The sequence below is a fragment of the Amblyomma maculatum genome, chromosome 11 (assembly GCF_055883805.1).
Source record: "Amblyomma maculatum isolate TAMU_Amacu chromosome 11, ASM5588380v1, whole genome shotgun sequence".
In the NCBI taxonomy this organism is placed as follows: Eukaryota; Metazoa; Arthropoda; class Arachnida; order Ixodida; family Ixodidae; genus Amblyomma; species Amblyomma maculatum.
The window spans coordinates 73,307,798-73,329,587 of record NC_139354.1 but is presented as its reverse complement, the minus strand read 5'-3'; the positions used below and the strand labels follow the sequence as shown (position 1 = coordinate 73,329,587).

Here is a 21,790-nt window from a genome sequence, read left to right as displayed (position 1 = left end):
ACTGTCGTGATGCAACTGCCAGACTGTAGTGTGCTTAGCATATCCGATTCAAAGTTATATTTTTTGTGTATTTGGGAATCCTTAATGGACACTTGTGTTTCTGTTCTCTCTTCTTTTGCAGTTTCTGGCTACCCACGGAAGTTTTCTTCTGTGCCTTCTTTCCTGGACCTCTTTATCTTCTTTTTATTTTTTTGTGTGCAATTCTTCTCTCCTTTTTTATTTGTTTCTTTTTCATTTCTATGGAACTACTTGTTTCAAATAAGTAGTTGTGTTCTTTGTTTGGTTTTGTACCTTTAAGGTATTGTTTATATATATTACATCCATGTTTTTCCTATAAATTGTTTTTTTTTTTATTTTGGGAGTTTAGTTCCTTTTTTTGTCTTAAATTGGGTTAAGCTGTGCAAAACTTTGCTGGTCCGGGCTCCCTCTCTCGTTCTTTTACATTTTTTGTCATAATCTGAGAGGATTAATAAAAGGTAAAATATAAAGGTGTACCCTTTATCTCAATCTCTCGAGCACACCCATGTAAGGAACAGCATTTATTGCCTTTCCTTTGGTACGAATTTGTTGTTAACCACGTCCTTGACGTCCTTGCGTTGCTTTCTCTTTCGACTTGCTCATTCTTGCTTTCTTTGGATGGGGTGCTCTCAGGTTTGCCATTTGGAAGTTTGGAACTCCGCGTAAGCGTTGCACACATATAGCCATCTTTAATAACCGGTAATGACGCTTTCCAGGTTTTAAAGTACAATTTTAGGTTGAAATAACTTGCAAAATTTCTGTAGCAGTCACCAGTCGGTTGTTCTTGTACTCATAAATTAACAATTTGTGCACCATTTGGCACACACTTTTTCCTGCTGAAATTGTCACTTATGATCTTGTTCACGATAATTTTCGGAGCATTGAAAGTCTCTGTTATCATCCGCAGCACTCATTGCACTGTACTTATAAAAGACATTGCGAACACGAAAGACACCTTCGTCACTTTTGATAGTTTATGGCAATCTAGAGTAGAATGCATTATTGATACACTGGAGGCTGGCCTTAAATGGCCCAATCACATTAAAATATGGAAATATGACAATACTGAATTTCCGTAGGCTTGAATCATTTGGTAGGAGTCTGCAAGATTCCCGATCGTGTACCGTTGTTCGCGTGCTGATTCCATCGAAACTCGTGAGAGGGGCACTTTCAGTAGGCACACGAAAACAGCAGTTCTGACGTTCTCAGACCCTATGGCAGACTGTGCTAGCCAGTGATGAAAAGTTAAGTCACCCCCCCCCCCCCCCCCCCCCCTAGCCCAATTATTATGCGCACAGTATACTCGAAAGTAATTGCAGTACTTTCAGGACACACCCTGTACAATAGGGACGCAATGAGTTGGCACACTGCCAAGTACCCGGGTGGGATGCCGTCAGCGCCCCAGTAAACAATTAGCAAATAATTAAGAAGCCATCGGTGCACAACATCTTGGTCTACTCTCACCATGCGCAAGTGTGGAACTAGTTAGGAAAAGCATGTTAGTGATCTAAAATAATAGGTTTCAAACTGCTAGTAACTCTCTGGTCAGTACGCGCATAAAACAGCAGCCTTCATTTCTGATTGCCGTAATCAGTGACAAAAAAAGAATTCTCAGTGCCCCATTGCGACAAGCGAACATGTGCGCAATTATGTTTTCCGAGTACCTAACGAAAATGGATTCCTTATCCGCATTATTTACATAGCAGTAATGGTCCTACTCAGATTAATAAGCTCCTTTCAACGCTATATATTTATATATATTATTCGTGTGTGTATAATACCTGCTCCATAATGCTGCTTGAGCAGCACCGCTTCAAAATAATAATAACAAAAATTTTTTATGTTGTTCCTTTTTTCATTGTTGTAAATTGCCCTTCTCTTCTGTAGCCTACACTTTACTTGAAGTAAAGAAAAAAAGAAATAAGGAAGAACACAGGAATTCTGAGAGCACCGGAGAATAAAAACTTCACAAATGCGAAAGCCTGAACGTTGCTGTTACACACGGTGTATCACGTTTGCTCTCATTGTCATTATCAACTAAATGCATGGTCATTATTATAGTGACTGTGATAATTCTCATTAAAACTAATAGCAGCTGAATTGTCATCGCTACTATCATTCTCACGGTAGACAATGAGAATTACAATGTTCATTTCACGATCCCGGGTATGAAGCCGATGAATAAAGCGCATGACTGAGAGACGGAGGTTCGATTCCTGGCGGAGACAGGGTTTTTGTTTTCTGAGCATGTGATCGGTGATGATTGACAAATTACATATCAGCGCACAGATCCGATACAGATTCCATGCACAAATCTCGCGCACAGGACTTAGGTTTATGAGTCTAGAAAGGTTCCTCCTTAAAAAAATGGAAAAGGAAAGGAAGTAAGGATTATTGCATTGCATATGACTTGGAAACTCGCGGAACAGATGTGGCCTGTGGAGTGGTGTTTGAAAACTCACATCTTAGCAATAAAGTAACGAGCGAACAAGAGAACAAACTTGCGCGCGTAGTGAGGACGTACGGTTGAGTGGGCGCATTGATCCGCTACCAAAGAGCCTAGGTCCAATGCCAAACGAATCAGCGATTGCTAAGGCTTTGAAGTCAAGGTCCAACCTCTTATTCATGCAGAAGGTTCCAATTAAGTGCGAAAATAGCATCGCCGACAACGTTTTTATTTATTCGCACACTAAGCAACTGATTCAGAAAACTGCTGTTAAATAATGAACATATACAAAAACAATGCGGCAACAATATTCACCTCCAATCATCGCCTACAACAGTTTCCAAGAAATTCTCCTTCAATATGTGCCTGCTATTCGTAGCAAGGCATTGCCGCTCACGATATCACAGACCGCTTAGCGAACTGCTAGGCTTTAGATAAACTAGGAGACTTTATCTCAAACTGGCGGGGCGCGCTGTGTCCTCAAGAATATATCTTGCGCCGTAGTTTTGGCTAAACGAGGTGGATAATTCTGGACTTCGTTTTTAACCTTTATTTTTTAACGCTTAAGGAACGGCGCATTCAACTGTGGCGATGTCTGAATTTAGGTCCTTAAGAAATGTTTCGTTTTTCAGAAAAATGATATCTTACGGACATCAATTAATCTGCCAATATTACGCTATATTTTATCACGCTTTTTGTATCTGAAAAATGCGCCCTGCAAAATTTATATAAAAGCATTTTAAAAACTCGCCGCTATCACGCTAAGAATCTTGCTATTTGAATTTATTTTTAATAAATGGGGGGGGGGGGAAGTGTACTGATTATTATTGACATGTTTGCTTTGTATTTTGGGATGTAATGTCCCTAGGCAACTGAGGCTGTTGGGTACGCCGTAGTTGAGGGCTCGGAAAATTTCAACTACCTTGGATTCTTGTTAGGTCATTGTTAGGGCACTGCATAGATCAGTACCTGGGCGCGCTGATTTTCGCCGCCATCGGCCAGCGGCCGCTGCAATTCTAGCAGTTCACCGCTGTGACTATTGAATCACAGCGGTGTTGTTAAACACATTGTCTTGTTCGCAGTTTATTCCAACATGCTCTTACTTTCGATTTCTTGTCTCGTCTATCTCCACTTACGTACACACCTCCATACACGCTGACAAATATGAAAATTATGTTTTGCAATCAAAAACCACGAGGAACATGCTCATAGTTGAAATACCCGAAATATCCCCTCTAAATTTAACCTTATACGCTCCGCTTTTGGTTGTCATGTTCGGTCATACTAATTGATCAAAATGCATACTTCTTTAAATTGCGTCGTAATATTTTAACCACTCAATACACAATGCCTGAAGAATTCTTTTTACAAATTTCATAAACGTCGCACATGCGATTACGAGTTTAAAAAGTCTTACATTGATTTGTCGCCCCCTTACGTACAATTGTATCTTTGTGATGCTGAAAAGTTGAGAAAATTGTGAAAACAAGGATTTTCTTCGCACATTTTAGAAATTGCTCAAAGTGAAATTTGTTTCTAATCAAGATTTATGTTTTCTCTTTAGCTGCTAAACATGAAGTAGTTATCAATACTGATTGCTTGGTCTTAATAGAGGGTCACTTGCGGTAAAGAAAAACATACTCGCACCAACCTTCCGACATTCAATATGGGCGTCGAAAGTTTCTCTCGTCCAGCATCTATATTAATAAATTGACTGATAAAGGAGCAGAAGTTATTTCACAGTTAGGATACACACAGGCAGGACCCTTATTAAGACAAATGACAGCTTACCGAAGGAACGCTACAACCTGCAACGTTGTGCAGTTTGAGAAAGAAGGCATAATATATTTGCTCCTTTGAGTACTCATTATATGCATGCCGTTATCCGGACAGCTCACGGCCCCTGGACTGTGTTTGAGATAGGTCGGCGCAGATTGACCGTCATGGACGGACCCTAGCCTGCATGAAAAAAAAAGAACACATGGCTAAGAGAACAGAGGCAAGAAGCCATTTTTAAACGCAGGCGTAATTATTCTGGTATGCCTGTTGATGCCGCTAAAGCTGGGATAGGTTACCGTGAATAATAGAGGGTGCTGTAAAAATAAAGTGGCGTTCAGAGCCCACAACGTTTATTTGCATCGAAAGTAATGGCTCCAGAGTTTCTAACGTGATCAGTTTCAGGCAACCCTTACCGGCCCTGAAAGCAAAGCCTATCACTGTAAGTGTTCTTGGTTAGACACTTTCTTCTTACAAGGAATAGTGTGTGCGTCTTGCCAATGTCTTACCACAAGAAAATAATTTCTTTTCTCGAGATCAAGAATAGCTCTGGTTTAGCTCATCTAAACCAAGTTTTACACACGAAAGCTTTGTTATGCTTTTTTATAATGTGTTACTAAGCCATGTTAGACTCATATAGATAAAGAAGATTAGTGAGCAGGGTAGCCTATTAGGGAAGGTCAGACAGGGTGCTTTAACTATTCCATGGCTCTTTGCTAGCGCCAAGGATACCTCAATCTGATTTAGACGGCACGAAGGTGCCGATGGCAATAAAAGAGCCGCCTTCATCCAACGGCCACTGCAAGGGAACCTGATGAATCCGACACAGAAAATCGTATTCTCTAACACGGTCCCAGCGTTTGTATTTTGGACTTGAAATTCTTGTGGATATAATCCAAAGCTCGCTTGCATAGAGACAAACGCAGACTCTGATCTTCGCGCATCACTTCTTTGCGCAGAGAGAAAATATTTCCATGCAGAGAAAGTGATCAGCTACTATACATTGAGGTCCTAGTTGTCACCGGTTGAACCTAGTTTTTAACCATCCGGATATCGTGAGACATTAGGTCCGTGGCAGGGAAATCCTCACGAAGACACCAACAATTTTGAAAAGTGACAAGGGAGCTTCGTTTATATTTATCTGTTTGAATTGATAAGTGCATACGTGCTGCATCATAACCAGCCGAAGGAGTGGCAGCATGTATATAACGCCATTCTGAACAACAATGCATAGAATGCAAATTCGTCAGGTTGGTTCGCGAAACCAAATAAATCGGATTTTTTAATAATATTGTCACATTAGGCGGTGCAACGCATAAGGAAAGAAGAAGAACGCATACGCATAAGGAAAGAAGAAGACTCTCGTGAGTTTTTGAGAGAAGACGACGTGCAACAGCGTCGGCTGGTATAGCTGACGTTGTGCGAGAACGGCACCAATTCCATGACCACTTGCGCCGGTGCGTACTTCTGTGGGCGCTGACGGATTGAAGTGAGCCAACACTGGCGGTCAGGTGAGATGGGCAATAAGAGCGACGAAGGCGGCCGATTGTTCGTGGCCCCAGGTAAAGGAGACCTCTTTTTTCAGAAGCTGCGTGAGCGGACGGGCTATTTCTGCGAATTTCGGTACAAATCGCCGGAAATATGACCAAAATCCGAGGAAGCTACGCACGTCGCTGCTAGATTTCGGTTTAGGGAAATCCCTTAAAGCGCGAATTTTGTCGGGATCCGGCTGGATGCCAGGGGTGTTGACTAAATGTCCTAGGACCTTGAGTTCCCGGCGACCAAAGGTACACTTCTTGGAGTTCAACTGAAGGCCAGATCGTCGGAAGACGCCAAGAATAGCCGAAACACGATGGAGGTGGCCTTCAAAGGTTGATGAAAATATGATGACGTCATCGAGATAGCACAAACATGTGGTCTATTTTAGCCCGCGTAATAGGGAGTCCATCATACGCTCGAATGTCGCAGGGGCATTACATAAGCCGAAAGGCATCACCTTGAATTGGTAGAGGCGATCCGGGGTGACAAAAGCCGTCTTTTCACGATCTCTTTCGTCAACACAGATCTGCCAATATCCAGAATGGAGATCGGTGGAGGAGAAGTAGTTAGCACCATGCAGGCAGTCGAGAGCGTCATCGATCCTTGGAAGAGGGTACACGTCTTTCTTTGTTAAGGTGTCGATAATCAACGCAAAACCTCCAGCTGTTGTCTTTCTTTTTGACGAGTACTACCGGAGACGCCCAGGGGCTGCTCGACGGCTCAATAATGTTGCTTGCCAACATTTTCTCAACTTCTTCCTGAATGATCCTGCGTTCGGAGAGAGCAACTCTGTAAGGCCGTCGATGAATAGGTCGGGCATCTCCAGTATTAATACGATGTGTGACGACGGACGTTTGGCCCAGGGATCCGTGACCGAAATCAAAAATGTCGCTGTATGACCGCAAAAGGCCGGCAAGGGTGCTGGCATATTCGGGACGCAGGTCAGAGGCAACCATGGCTGAGATGCGGTCCTCCGGACTATGTGATGGGACAGGTTATGCAGGTACGTCGGCGTGACGGTCGGACAGCACTGCAGAAATAGTAATGCTGGACAAAGGGGACAGCTCGGCAAGGAAAATGCCCTCCGGGAGAACTTGTGAAGACATGCTGAAGTTGAGTACGGGAATGTAGGTGAGGTTATTCTCGACGTGTACAATGTTATGAGGCAGGACGATGTTGTGCTGTAGAGTGACGTCGGTGATGGGGTTCACAACGTAGTCGCCGTCAGGGAGGGAAAAGGTGACATGTGCACGTATACTGCCGCCTCGGGAGGTAGGCGAGTAAATGTACTGGGGCGGAGGCGAGGCTGGGATTGGTCAGCACTGGGGTCGTGAACACAATAGGGCCGGGCTAGGCGCAGAAGTCCGGAGGAACAGTCAATGAGGGCGGAATGGGCTGTTAAAAAGTCTAGGCCTAAAATCACGTCTTGAGGACAAGTAGTAAGGACGGCGAAGAGCACAGGGACGTGGTGGCCGGCGATGCTAACGCGTGCAGTGCACATTCCGATAATGGCAGCAGTGTTTCCATCAGCAACACGAACTGTAGAGGTGTTAGCGGGCATAAGAACTTTTTTGAGGCGCTGGTGGAACGACGAACTAAGAACTGAAATATGGGCTCCAGTGTCAATGAGAGTGGGCACAGGGACTCGATCTACGATGACATTGATCAGGTTGCGGCGTGGTGCGATGGTCGAAACACAGTTGGCTGTCCGGGTTGGTAACGGAGCGTCACGTCCGGGCGCTGCGTTGCCTTGTTTCCCGAGTAGGTGCCTTGGTATGTTGGGGACAAGCTGCGGCGACGAGTAGGTGATCGGGAATGGTGGGCTTGAGGCGATGGAGAACGGCTAAACGACGGTCTTGCTCTGTGTTCTCAGTACGAAGATGTGCAGGGGTGACAGAAACGCGTCGTGGTGCATAATAGTTATGGTGGACAGAGCTGTAATAGGGTTGAGAGGGGGGAGCCGAACGGTTGCGGCAATAGCGGAACGTATGGCCAGCTCGACAGCAGACGAAGCAAATAGGCCTATCGTCAGATGTGCGCCACTCCGCAGGATTGCGGGTAGGGTAGCGCGGTGTGTAGGGCGGGGTTGTGGCAGCAGCAGCAACCACTGGGATTGGCTGTGGTGCAGGAGGTGGTGGGGCAGGATTTGAAACGAGGCCCACATAAGCGAATTCTTGGCGGACAACAGCCTGTATCATACCTATTGTTGCCTGTGCAGGAGGTGACGTATGTGTAACAGGAGTCAAGGCCTCGATTTCTCTGCGGACGATAGTAGTGAGGTTATTCTGACTTAAAGGCTGCTATAACGTGGGCAAGTCGTCACATGAGGATGTAGTCGCCGTGTTGGGAAGGCGCTGAAACTGATGGACGATGCGGCGCTGCTTCGCCTGTTCGAAACGGCGACAGACTTCCAGGACTGAGTCCACCGTAGAGCAGCCTTTGCAGAGAAGTATATTGAATGCGTCATCAGCGATACCCTTAAGTATATGGCCCACTTTATCATCTTTGGTCATGGAGGTATTCACCTTTCGACACAATGCGAGAACGTCCTGTATGTAGGCCAGGTATGACTCGGTTGACGATTGAGCCCGAGTAGCCAGGTCTTTTTTGGCAGCCAGAGCTCGCCCAATTGATTTGCCGACTAAGTCCTGCAGTTGTTTGAAGATGTCCCACGTAGGCATCTCCTGTTCGTGATTGGTAAACCAGGTCCTCGCCGTTCCCGCCAGATAGAAGATGATGTTTGCAAGCATTATGCTAGCATCCCAGCGGTTATTCTTGCTGCACCTTTCATGTTCGTCGAGCCAATCTTCAACGCCCTTGTTGTCTTCGCCGTTAAAGATAGGCGGTTGACGGATTTTGGTTAAAATCGTGGGGGCAGCTGGGGTTTGCGTAGCGGGTGATGCGTCCTGGGATGCCATGATTACTGTGGTAGTCGGTGGGGTGAGCTCAGGGAGATGACGTCCACTGCGCAAATCCAGGTTTCTGGCGTGAAAGTACGAGGAGCTGTGGCAAGGGGAATCGAAAGTACCTCCACCAAGGTAGCTTATACCGGCAAAATATGCGACCTGATGGCCCCGACCTTCTACTAGTAGTCCCTCAGCACCTACGCTCACCCGTCCTTCAACAGCTTCACGACGTTCCTACAGCGGGTCATTTAGGCGTCTCTCGCACATACGGCAGTGTGCTTCGTCGATTATTTTGGCCAGGCCTATATCGCGCAGTCCGCCGTTACGTAGCTGCTTGTGACCGCTGTCAACGCCGGAAAAAGCCATCAGTTTTACCAGCTGGACTTCTGCAGCCAATCGACATCCCCATAGACCCATTTTCTCGAGTGAGTCTGGATCTTCTAGGGCCTTTTCCACTGTCCGCATCGGGGAACAAATTGATTGCGGTGGGCACTAATTACACCACACACTACGCGGTCACACGAGCAATACCAACCAGTTGTGCAACTGATGTCGCTGCTTTCCTCCTCAACGATGTTATACTCGTCCATGGAGCTCCCCGCCAGCTGCTCACCGATCGTGGCCGTTGCTTTCTGGCTCGTATAGTCGACGAGATCCTACGGCGGTGCAACGCTCGTCATTCTTTCACGACTGCCTACTATCCACAGACGAACGCCTTAATCGGACACTGACTGACATGTTGTCTATGTACGTTTCTGATGACCACCGTGACTGGGACATAACGCTGCCATTTGTGGCCTTCGCTTGCAATTCGTCGCGACACGACACTACCTGGTACTCTCCCTTCTATCTTCTATACGACTGTGAACCTCTGCTTCCTTTTGACAGGCTGCTCCCGCCTGTCACCACTGCCAGCTCATATGCTCGTGACGCCATAGCCCGAGCTGATGCTGCCCGCGTTGTTGCTCGCAACCGACTCGCAGCCTCTCAGCGCTCCCTGAAACGTCGCTATGATTCCTATCATCGCAACACCGAGTATTCTTGCGGCTCTCTCGTGCTGCTCTGGACTCCAGCTCGCCGCGTTGGCCTCTCGGAAAAACTTTTGCCTCGGTATACAGGACCCTACCATATTTTACGACAAGTGATACAAGTGACATACGAAATTGCGCCCTTGCATCCCATCCGCCATGCCTCTACGCCACGCACCGTGACGGTCCATGTTGCACGCCTAAAACCGTACTACATGGACGCTGGTTTGGACGCTAGTACGCACCGCGACGGTGCTTTTCAGCCGGCGGGGTAGTGTCACATTAGGCGGTGCAACGCATAAGGAAAGAAGAAGAACGCATACTCATAAGGAAAGAAGAAGACTCTCGTGAGTTTTTGAGAGAAGACGACGTTCAACAGCGTCGGCTGGTGCCTACAGAGAACGCTTTTTTGGAAGCCTTGTCTTCGGTCTCTGCCTTCTGCTACAAGCTGAACTACCCCGTAACAATATCTACAGTTACTTCTTGTGGGCAATAAAGGTGCTCATGTGCTTTAAGGTGAACTTTTAAAGAGAACCTGAGACCACGTGGCTGCTGCGCTTTACAAAGCACCCCCGAGTGAGTCGGCGAAAAGCAAACACACAAGGTTCATTTGCATTAAACAGCGTAGGCTGCTCTTCCTGAGGTGACCATGGGGGCGCTATTTCTCGGACGTTATCGTGGACAGAGATTTGAAAAGTCTTTAGGCCATGTGATCGGACGTTTTACAGTAGACGGTACTGTGCATGCTCCTTAAGATGTGATCATTATCAGCACTATCGTCAGCCGGACTATATGTACTGCAGGGCGAAATTGTCTCCCATTTTCTCCGAAATCATTTTGTCCTCACCTACATGCATCCACTTCACCCCTGGAAACTTCTTAACCTCATCCGTCTACCTGACTTCTTGCCGCCTCCTGCGGTGCTTTCCTTTAGTTGGAATCCAATTTATAATTATTTTCGGCCATCGGTTATACGCTCTTTGCATATGGCCATGTCCGGCCCATGACCATTTCTGCTTCTTTATTTCCACTAAAATGTCAGTAACTAAGTTTGGTTCTCTGATCGGCTTATTTTCACGCTTCTTTTGATTTAACTTTAAATCTACCATTTTCAGTTGCATTGTTCCAATTCCCAAAAACATGGACTCCCTACACAACAGTGAAAGACGAAAGGCGAGAAGTCGCCACCTACAAAACAACGTCGTCAGAAACAATAGCGACATACTCTATGTAGACGCCAGTCCATATCTGGGGAGAAAAGCGGCGGTAGCCACCACAGTTGACCACACCGGAAGAGAGGTGACCAGCTCATCGATTAGGACCAATAACTACATAGAATATGCAGAGGAAGTTGCAGTTAAACACGCCAGCAGCCAAGGTAGAAAACACATAGTACTGAGCTATTCTCAAAAGGCCTGTCGTGCCTTCCTCCTGGGGCGCGTATGCAAACAGGCACACCGAATAATGGAGCAGGAAAAAAGACGAGCAACATGAAGCACACAATCATGGGGATACCGGCACACGAGGGAATTGACGGCAACGAGGCGGCCGACAGGATAGCCCAAGGGCATACTTTCCGGGCACCTGCGTTAGCTGCCCCAGAGCCGTCAACCTCTTTCACATACAGTGAACTAATACAATACTTTAAATTAGAAAGAAAACGATAAGCAGAACCACACAAGGACCTCAGAAAACAGGAGGCAGTAACCTGGAGGAACATAGAGGCTAGGACATTCCCAAACCTAGCAAAGTACCCTAAAATCTGGCCCGAAAAATTCAACAATAACACATGCACTGCATGCAGTGAAGTCTCGGATATCCTTCACATGATATGGAACTGCAAAGAGCAATTAGAAATATAAAGCTCGAGCGCTCAGTCAAGCGGAGTGGGAGGCACAGCTGGCCCACACGGGTCTCTCTGAGCAGCACAGCCTGCTCACCAGGGCCCGGGAGACAGCCCAATCCAATGGTATCCTGGACTGAGGAAACCACCCACGCTGTTCCGTTAACCAATTAAAGTTTACTCTCTCTCAAATTAGGTAGATCCCTTTCGTTAGGCTCTATGTTTCAGCCCCGTAGGTGAGAATCAGTAGGATGCAACTGTTGCACACTTTCCTCTTGCGTGACACTGGTATGGTGGTAGTCATTACGTGCGAGTAGCTTCCAAATCCATTCCGTGCCTATCTTAAGCTGGTGTTCATCTTCCATGCTGTTCAACATTGCCTTAGTCTTCTGCGTGATGTCATTATGTATAAATTGCTATAGTATAAAATAATAGTATAAATAAATACTCTGCCCACATGGCTATGCCATGCCATTACTCACAGGTGCATAATTTCATGGGCGGCCACCATTACACCCTTCAGTGTAAGAGGCTCCTCAGTTACGACGGCTACCCGTGACGGACTGCAAGCGGCACCAGCAGGAGCGAAACCTGTAATATTGAGGCACAATTTCAGGAGCGATATCTACATCCACTGCTCTTAATAAGGAGCATTGATTTCAGTTTCTTTCATGATAACATATCAGAAAGGAAGGGTTCCCTGGGCCAGGCATCAAGAAGCGCGTCCTGCCAGGTGTCAGGAGTCGTCCCTTTGCGATAAGCGGTAACTACTCCCAAATGCTGAAACCGAGAAAGTATAATTATTTCGCCAAACTTTTGATGTGCGTGAACCCACGGCGCCCATCCATGTGCTGTGCTGTATTATGTGTCGTCAGAAATGCTGCCCATACAATTAGCTGCAGCCCCCCACTCTTGAATTCTTATTAGCCATACCTCTTAAGGACGTAAACACAACTAACCCAAGTAAACTTATTACGGACGTAGAAAAGAATCCATATTCTCTTATTCACAAATGAATGGTTTCAAAATCACAATTCACTGTGGTGGAGCCGGAAAAATGAATTGAAACCAGGGACACTTCTCCAAAAACGACGGAAGAAGCAGTAGAGCTCCAATTATTTGCGACATTTGATGAGCGCAGGACGCGACAATAAAAGTAACACGCTTTTCACACTCGGATTATTTTCCTGCAATAAAAAATATTGATTTTATGTGAACGTATACGAGGGACGTTAAAATAGGTAGCCTTACTTAGAGGATAAGCTTATGAGGGTGCTCGAAATTATTTGCCGATGTCATGATTTTCAGTAAAGTTTAAGCATGCCTTAGGTATAAACTAAGACAGGCTTGATTTTCACTTTCCCATCTGGCTTCACAATCAGAACTGACTTGAATGGAAGGGCATTACTATTGCATTCTTCATAATTTCGTTGAATACTCAGTTTATAGCAAGCTTTTAAAAGGTGGCTGTCAGAGAGCACGGAAAATTATCTCATTCTTAAGCCATAACTCCGAATACCGCAGTTAGCACCTGCGCTCTGAGGGAGCGTTGTATCGCGCATATTACAAAAGCAAAAACTAGCAATGCAGCTACCATGACCTTCTACAGAAAGATAAAAAATTACAGTTATAAAAAATGGCGTTAAAGGGACAAGCTCTCTTAAGTAATTTGCGTCCCTATTTATATGAGGATGGTAATGATTGGCATTTATAGAAATTGCTGCACCTTTAGCAAAGGCCTTTTAAGCTGTCGCGCATTGAACTGCCTACTACTTGAAATAAATGGTAACACATTCCTAAACCCTTCTGTATATATTACAGAATGGCCAGCATTAGAATTAGTGCAGAGAATAGAATGCAACGATGAACTTCCAGGGAAACAATTGCTTACGCGATGGAGTGCTAAATAAAAATTAACTAGCAAACGTTCCTACTAAGCGGAAAGCTGCAGACACGGATTCAGATCATTACAGAAAGTAGCTAGAATGATAAGGGCTAGACGCAATGTGCAGTAAAAGACGGAAGTATATGACACAAATGATTATGATTCGTTAATGACTGCGACATTGCAACTAGCGTGGAAAAACACAAAGGAAAGCGACAAAAGGTACCGATGGGAAAGCACGCTGGAGTTTGGCTTCAACTGACGTTTAATGTACACGTAACGATTAAACGTCAGCTGACGTCTAGTGTGCTGTCCCGTCAGTACCTTTTGTTGCTGTCCTTTGTGATTTTCCAAGCTAGTTGCAGTGTCGCAGTCATTAACGAATACACACCAACTAGCCCAACTGTCTTTTATGGTCATAATGATTATGAGGTCCCTTTTAGCCTGTGAAGCAAAGGCTTGGAGCAGTGTAAAACTGTTCATATAGTGCAAGCAATGACGAGATACTTGCAAATAGGGATATTAGAGGAACGCTGACAGATGGTGCCCAATGAACGAGGTGGGGGCCAGCCATTCTACTTGATGTCAAATGCAAGTGTGTAGCAGCACTGTAGGTCATCACAAATTTGCTGATTTGAAAAGCGAAAACTTAAGCGGGACAAAAATTGTCTTCCTAATCACACATACTGTGTGTTCATTGCAACGTCATCACCGCTATGCGTGGCTCAAAAGGCAAAGTAAGCACTTTGTGAGCGCCATAGAGAAAGAGAACAGATTGTGTTAACAGTTTTTATCATTTTTTGCATGCCAATACATTGTCGTTAAATCAGTGCTTAGTTATCTTAACTCTTCTAATATGTCGCCGAGTGCTAATCAGAAGCCGCTATATATCTATGTGTATCAGAAGGGTAGATACTTGGGCTTGTTGGTACATGATCGAAGGGAACAAAATGTAGCGCACCAAGACAAGGACACAGAAAGAAGACACACACAGCGCTATGTGTGTCTTCTTTCTGTGTCCTTGTCTTGGTGCGCTACATTTTGTTCCCTTCGCTTTATGTGTATGTTTGTTCTGTAGTGTGGTAATCTTCATCGTTATTACCTATGACATGCATCGCGAGCTGGCACTCTCGAGGACGAAGAAGTTGGTCGTTGTCTTCGTGATTCGGTACGCCTGACGCTCCGCTGCGAATTCATCCTAAGCAGCTGAATCCCTCTGCGTTGACTGAATAAACACACCCCCTACAATTGGTGCAGGTGCTGCTGGGTACGTTCCCGTCCACCCTGGAACTAAGAAGCCGCACATTGCGATCTGCGTCCACCATACAGGATGATACCGCCTCGGCATCGCCACCCCTCCCAACCACAGTCCTCTGTTCTGGAGCTCTACGGCAGCGTGACCCATGCCTCTTCAGTGGCACGGCCGATCAAGACGTCGACGATTGGCTGTCGACGTACGAGCGTGTCGGTAGCTACAAAAGATGGGACGATATTACCAAACTAAGTAACGTAATCTTTTGTCTGACTGACGTGGCGAACCTCTGGTTTCGCAACCATGAGGCAGACCTGCCATCTTGGTCTGCATTTAAGAAGAATTTTTCGGAAGTGTTCGGCCGCCCTGAAGTTCGCAAGCTCCGAGCAGAAAAACGCTTGCGCGAGCGAACTCAGCAGGCCGAAGAGTCGTTCACCAGTTATATAGAAGACATCATTGACCTCTGCAAGCGTGTCGACTCCCTAATGTCAGAAGCGAATAAGATCGAAAACATCCTAAAGGGCATCTCTGAGGACGCGTGCCAGATGCTGTGGGTGAAAAGTCCTTCCACAGTCAGTGACGTGATCAAACTTTGCCAGAGCTATGATGAGCTTCGTAAAAAGCGCACTTCTACTCGGCGGTCCAGTGGCAGAGACGACGCTATCACTAGCGCTGGGCGGTTCTACTCCATCAGACGACAGCCCTTTGCTTCAACAAATCAAAGCGTTCGAGAAGAGGTCGCCCGTCAGCAATCACTGATCCCTCAGTTACAGGATATTGGCCGCCTTGTTCCTGACATGGCTCCGTCTTTGGCAACTACCATACGGCGTGCTGTGCAAGATCACATCGCTGATGTTCTTCCGCCGAGCTCCATGCTCCCGCCAAGCCCCGTGCCAGCGCAAGTAACGGCACCACTGACTTACGCCCAAGTTGCGGCCAGGCCGCTGATGCCATCAGCATATCTTTCCTACCAGGCCGCTCCTTCCGATCTTCTTTCGCCTTTGCCTGGGTCTGCATTTCATGTCATTATTCCAAGGGTACGCCAACGCCCTCGAACCCTTGGAGAACCGCCGACAACCGGCCAATCGGCTACTCTTGCGCGCTGACGGGTCATGTCGCATGCCTTTGCCACCAACGCCTTCCACAATCTAGAGCTGACCTCGGGAACTACTCCTACGATACAGACCAGCCCTCGCTAAGAACTCCGCCCGGTTCCGACTTTGTATCTCGCGGCAATCAAACGTATACCACTCGCCGATCATCTTCCCCTCGTAGCCGTTCCTCGTCCCCACTTCGACGTTCTACCGGCATTGTTGAGGGAAACTAACAGTCGCAGTTCCCCGGGCAAGAACTGCGCTCTCCCACTAACGTAATTCAAGTGTTTGTCGACGGCGTCGCAGTACTCGCTCTTGTCGACACGGGTGCTGCCATATCCGTCATCAGTGAAGCTCTTTGCCGTCGTCTTCGTAAGGTGACCACCGCACTTTCCGACTTTTCGCTTCGCACCGCTTCATCACAGCGCATTCATCCCTCAGCGGCGTGCACGGCCCGTGTTCTCATCGAAGACGTCTGATACACCATCGAGTTTATTGTACTGTCTTGCTGCTCACACGACATCATCCTGGGCTACGATTTCCTTTCCACTCATCATGCCGTTATTGACTGCGCCCACGCGGAAGTTTCCTTTTTACCTCTTTGTGATACCGTCTTGTGTGACATCCCTACCCGGCCTGTAAAACTCCTCGTCGCCAATGAGACAGACATTCCTCTATTTTCTGCTGCCCTCGTTCCACTCTCCTGTGAAAGCGTTATTAGTTCGACTGTCTTCTTCACACCTTCCGACGCCGCTTCACGCCATCCCTGCCTCCTGCTTCCATTTGCTGTCCTCAAGTTCGAAGATGGCCTTAGTGCAATGTACTTCTCAAATCCATTTTCGTGCCCTCGGTTGCATTGAAGAACTTGATCCCGCGCTTGTAAATACTCTTCCTGCAACGCCTACTTCATTAGACGTTAATGTGCTCAGCTCTTGCGATATAGCGACCGCTTCGACACCACCCGATGTTCTTCAACAAGCTATTGACGCAGATCTTCCACCCGCACAAAGCGATCAACTCGCTGCTCTTCTACAGAACTTCACTTCTGCCTTCGACCTTCCTCACACTGCTCTGGGTCGCACATCTGTCGTTACGCACACAATTGACACTGGTACAAACGCACCTTTACGACAGCGTCATTATCGCGTGTCAGCCTCTGAGCGCCAAGTCATTGCTGATAACGTAGACGACATGCTTCGCCGGGGCGTCTACAGCCATCTAACAGTCCATGGGCTTCTCCGGTTGTTTTGGTCACCAAGAAAGATGATTCCATGCGGTTTTGCGTCGATTACCGTAGACTAAACAAAATCACGCGCAAAGATGTCTATCCTCGGCCGCGAATCGACGAAGCCGTGGACTGTTTACAAGGAGCCGGGTATTCCTCCTCATTGGATTTGCGCTCTGGCTACTGGCAGGTACCGATGGCTGATGATGACCGCTCTAAAACTGCCTTTATAACACCGGACGGCTTATACGAGTTCAACGTTATGCCCTTTGGCTTTTGCAATGCCCTACCTACTTTCGAGCGCCTGATGGACACTGTTCCTCGTGGACTAAAGTGGCAGACCTGTTTTTGTTATCAGGATGACATCGTAGTTTTTTCTACCGACTTTTCTTCTCACCTTCTCCGCCTAAAGCATGGCCTCACGTGTCTCGCCAACGCTGGGCTTCAGTTGAATTTGAAGAAGCGCCACTTTTCCGATCGAAAACTCACAATTGTAGGCCACGTATCTCTAAGGACGGCATTCTTCCTGGTCCCACGAAACTTCGCGCAGTTTCAGAGTTTCCGAAGCCAACCTCCCTGAAGCAGCTCCGGATCTTTATCGGCCTCTGCTCCTACTTTCGACGCTTCATCTTGAACTTCGCCTCTATCATCGCTCCTCTGACCTAGCTCCTTGCCGGCAGCTCCGAGCTTTCCTCCTTGACTCCAACCTGCGACAAAACCTTTAACACTTTACGCCGCCTTTTGGTTTCGCTCCCATTCTACGCCACTTTGATCTAACTGCGCCTACGGAGATCCACTCTGACGCCAGCGGTATTGGGCTTGGTGCCGTCCTTACCCAACGTAAGCCTGGTTTCAGCGTGTATGTTGTGGCATACGCCAGCCGAACATTGACGAAAGCAGAGTCTAATCATTCAGTCACAGAAAGGGAATGTTTGGCAATTATTTGGGCCATCGGGAAATTTCGTCCCTATGTGTATGGCCGACCGTTTTATGTTGTGACCGATCCCCACGCTTTGAGCTGCCTCGCCTCTCTAAAAGACCCATGTGGTCGCCTTGCTCGCTTGGCTCTCCGTCTCCAGGAGTATGACATTCATGTCATTTATCGGTCAGGTCTGAAGCATACGGACGCGGATGCTCTTTACCGCTTGCCATTGCCAAGTGATACCTTATCTGACCACGTCTGTGCTTACGATTTGTCTACTCTTGCCACTATCGACATGGCTAGCGAACAGCGGAATGACCTCTGGATCAGGGAACTTTTGGATTTTCTCTCAAGTCCTACTCCCGGTCATTCATCCAAAGCGCTCGTCCGGCAAGCCCACCACCTCTCCATTCGTGACAGTCTTCTCTATCGCCGCAATTATTTCCTTGATGGACGGAAGTGGCTTCTAGTCATCCCGCGTCATCTCCGCGCCGAAATTTGTGCTGCGTACCATGAAGACCCACAGTGTGCTCACGGTGGCGCATTGAAAATCTACACGCGCCTACGTCTGCGATTTTACTGGCGTGGAATGTACCGCTTTGTACGACATTTCATGCGCGCTTGCGAATCTTGTCAACGCCGAAAAACTCCTCAGAAGTCTCTTGTTTCGTTGCAGCCATTACCCTGTCCTGCTTGTTCGTTTGACTGGAAGAGGGCCATATATCTCTATGGCCCTCTTCCTCCTACTGCTGCTGGAAACCGGTGGATTATCGTGGCAGTAGACCATCTTACTCGCTACACTTAAAACATCACCGTTACCCTCTGCCTCCGCAAGAGACGTTGCTTTGTTCCTGCTCCACAACTTGATTATTCGCCACGGGACTCCGAAGGAACTCCTCAGTGACCGCGGACGCGTTTTCTTGTCCGACACTCTTGAGGCCCTACTGAAAGAATGTCGCATCATTCATCGCACCGTTACTTCTTACCACCCTCAGACGAATATCCTGACAGAACGTTTCAACCGTACTCTGAGTGGCATGCTGGCGGCCATATACGGGCCATATACGTTAACGACGCTCATTCCAACTGGGACCAGGTTCTTCCCTTCGTGACCTACGCGTATAACAACACTGCGATACAGATCACCACTGGATTCTCTCCCTTCTTTCTCTACGGGCGCGAGCCAACCTGCACAATGGGCGCGCTTTTGCCCTACCGCCCTTATGTTTATGAATCAACGCCACTCTCGGACGCCGCCCAGTACGCAGAAGAATGCCGCCAACTAGCTCACTCGCTTACAAAGGAAAACCAGTGGCAACAAAAACACCATCGTGACACTGGCGAGGCTCCTTCTTATGCACCCAACTCCTTGGTGTGGCTCTGGGTTCCTGCCACAACCGCCGGCCTTTCAAAGAAGCTTCTTGCTCGGTATCACGGTCCATACCGAGTCCTTCAAAAAACATCTCCTGTCAACTTCGTAGTTGAGCCCGTTACGACCTCTGCGGGCTTGCGTCGCCGTGGACGCGAAATAGTTCATGTGGACCGAATCAAGCCATACTACGATCCTTCTGTCCTTTCGGCTCCGTGAGTAGCCAGGATGGCTACTCCTCTACCCGGGGGGAAACTGTAGTGTGGTAATCTTCATCGTTATTGCCACTGACATGCATCGCGTGCTGGCGCTCTCGAGGACGAAGAAGGTGGTCGTTGTCTTAGTGATTCGGTACGCCTGACGCTCCGCCTCGAGTTCATCCTGAGAAGCTGAATCCCTCTGCGTGGACTGAATAAACACACCCCCTACAGTTCTGAATCTACGCTACTAATGTATGTCTGGATGGTATAGAGGAAGTATTACGCGTTTTGTGCTCAGTATTTTGCGTGCATATGGCACAGGTTTGTGCTATTTTACATCATCTCTAATCTGTAGTACCTAACATGGCAAAAGATTCAATTTCGCTGATTAAAAGTACAAACTCTTGAAAACAAACCAGCAAAGAAGGAAACAATCCGTCACGCATGTTTCTATTATATAGTTCATTGGTCACGTATTATAATTTCTTACACAGTGCTTTAAATGGTGATGCTATCGGCATATATAAAGGATTTCGAACCCTATAGAAAACACAAATATTGCCTCAATGAAGCGCCATATTTGCTTGAGTCGGGCAAGAAGGCCAGCGCTAAGTGTTATAAAATGATAATGGTGAATCCCGGAACAAGATAAAAGCGTGTATATGCTGCAAAAAGAACTGCTTGGCACAACTGGTTACGGTCGAATCAATTTGTAGTCTTCCTAGCACTGGAGGATGTTTAATCCTCATGAGGTTTATTATTTCATTGATGGCTACACATTACAGCACTCATTTGGGAAAATATAAACACATAAAATTACGTTTAGGAGATTCACAGCGTATTTACAAGCACGAAAGCAGCCCCGGATGGGCTGAGGCTTCGGAATTGTGCTGATGCTTCCGGCGCGTTTGCTCATGCGTGGCCTTCGTTACGCAAAATTTATCCGATACAACCGTTCCATAACACGAAATTCGGTCTTCGACATCAGGGATATTAACCAGGAGGAAAGAAGGTGGCATGCGCCCCGTGGGCTTCTATGATCCGGCGCGCGGAATCTCAAAACGTCAGCATTTGCTCCGAAACTATGTACCAGCTGCGCGAGTCAACTTTATTACCAGACTCGTTTTCCAGCTATGTTTAGCCAAACAGCCTGCCCCCTGATGATACGCACTCTTGCTGAATTGAAAAGAACCAATGGCTACGTGATCTGTGTGCACATCGAACGGACATGAGCTTCATTCAATAACCAGGCGCTGGTCAACCCATCCTTTGTTTCATCTCCAAGCACGCATTTTTTTTGTGATAAGTGACTGCGACAATAAACATTGTATCCTTACAGCAGCTCTCTTGTGGCATTCGGAAGTGGCGGTTGTCAACCATTTAGGCAGAGGAGAGCATCAGTTAATTGTCCTTTCCAAGAAGAATGAAATAGAGTTGTCTATCACTTTGACATTTTTGTCGATTTTTTTCATTTCTTTTTTGTGTTTACTCTCTCGCTCTCTCTTTGTTCTTTATAGTGCGGTTTTTTGCCGCTCAGGCACCAGAAGAGACAATATATTCATAGTGAGGCCTGTGTAGCAGCATGAGTTTGAGATCCTTGTTAAACGGGTAGACGACGCTGCCACTAGGGCTGCAGTAAGTTCTTCTTCGGCCGCAATACCTCCGTTCTGCTACATCGCTTATTGGTTTCTCTCTCCGCATAGGGGGAAATTCGCAAGCGGGACTACTTCCTTCACATGAACAATAACACTACGCTGCGCATGCGGCAGCGACACCCCACGCGCATGTTTATTAATTAGTTAGTTCGCTGCCTCGCCCGTCGAAAGAACTAATCATAGATTACGTTCCTGAGCTTAAGTCAATTAATAATGCATACAAACTGGTTATACAGATATCTACGAGCTGGCTATCGTGCGCGAAGAGCAATAATGTTGGACAAGAATTTTGTGAGCGACAGGCATTGGAGAGTTCGACTTGCCACCGATTTGGAAGCTCAGAGAAGAATAAAAAGGAAAGGCTATTCGTCCTTTTAGAGCTAACGCTTTGCTACTCTTTGGTCAACATGGAGCGGCACATTATTTTGCACGCTTGACCTTCAGCCTTATAAGGACGAAAAGACACAAGCCCCGAAGACTAAATATTTATGACTATGGTTAATGTACATAAGTTCGATATTTCGAGATTCAGAAAAGTTCGCAGGTTCGATGTCCTCTTTGGTGTCACTGTTGCTATAGAACCTTTTACGCATCTTGTTGTGAAGACACCGAAGCGATGATGAGAAAAGGAC

At 46.9% G+C, this 21,790-nt stretch overlaps 1 protein-coding gene and 1 pseudogene across 1 annotated transcript in view; both read right to left on the bottom strand.

The window, feature by feature from the left end:
• Positions 1-21,790, bottom strand: part of LOC146174160 (uncharacterized) — a 268,166-nt pseudogene that overhangs the window by 103,650 nt on the left and 142,726 nt on the right.
• Positions 1-21,790, bottom strand: part of LOC146174161 (venom metalloproteinase antarease-like TserMP_B) — an 80,200-nt gene that overhangs the window by 28,456 nt on the left and 29,954 nt on the right. Inside the window, exons 6-7 of the mRNA XM_084584258.1 lie at positions 12,039-12,147; positions 4,256-4,423 (exon numbers count right to left, since the gene is read on the bottom strand). Coding sequence (XP_084440384.1) covers positions 4,256-4,423; positions 12,039-12,147 — 277 coding nt within the window. The remainder of the gene's footprint in view (positions 1-4,255; positions 4,424-12,038; positions 12,148-21,790) is intronic.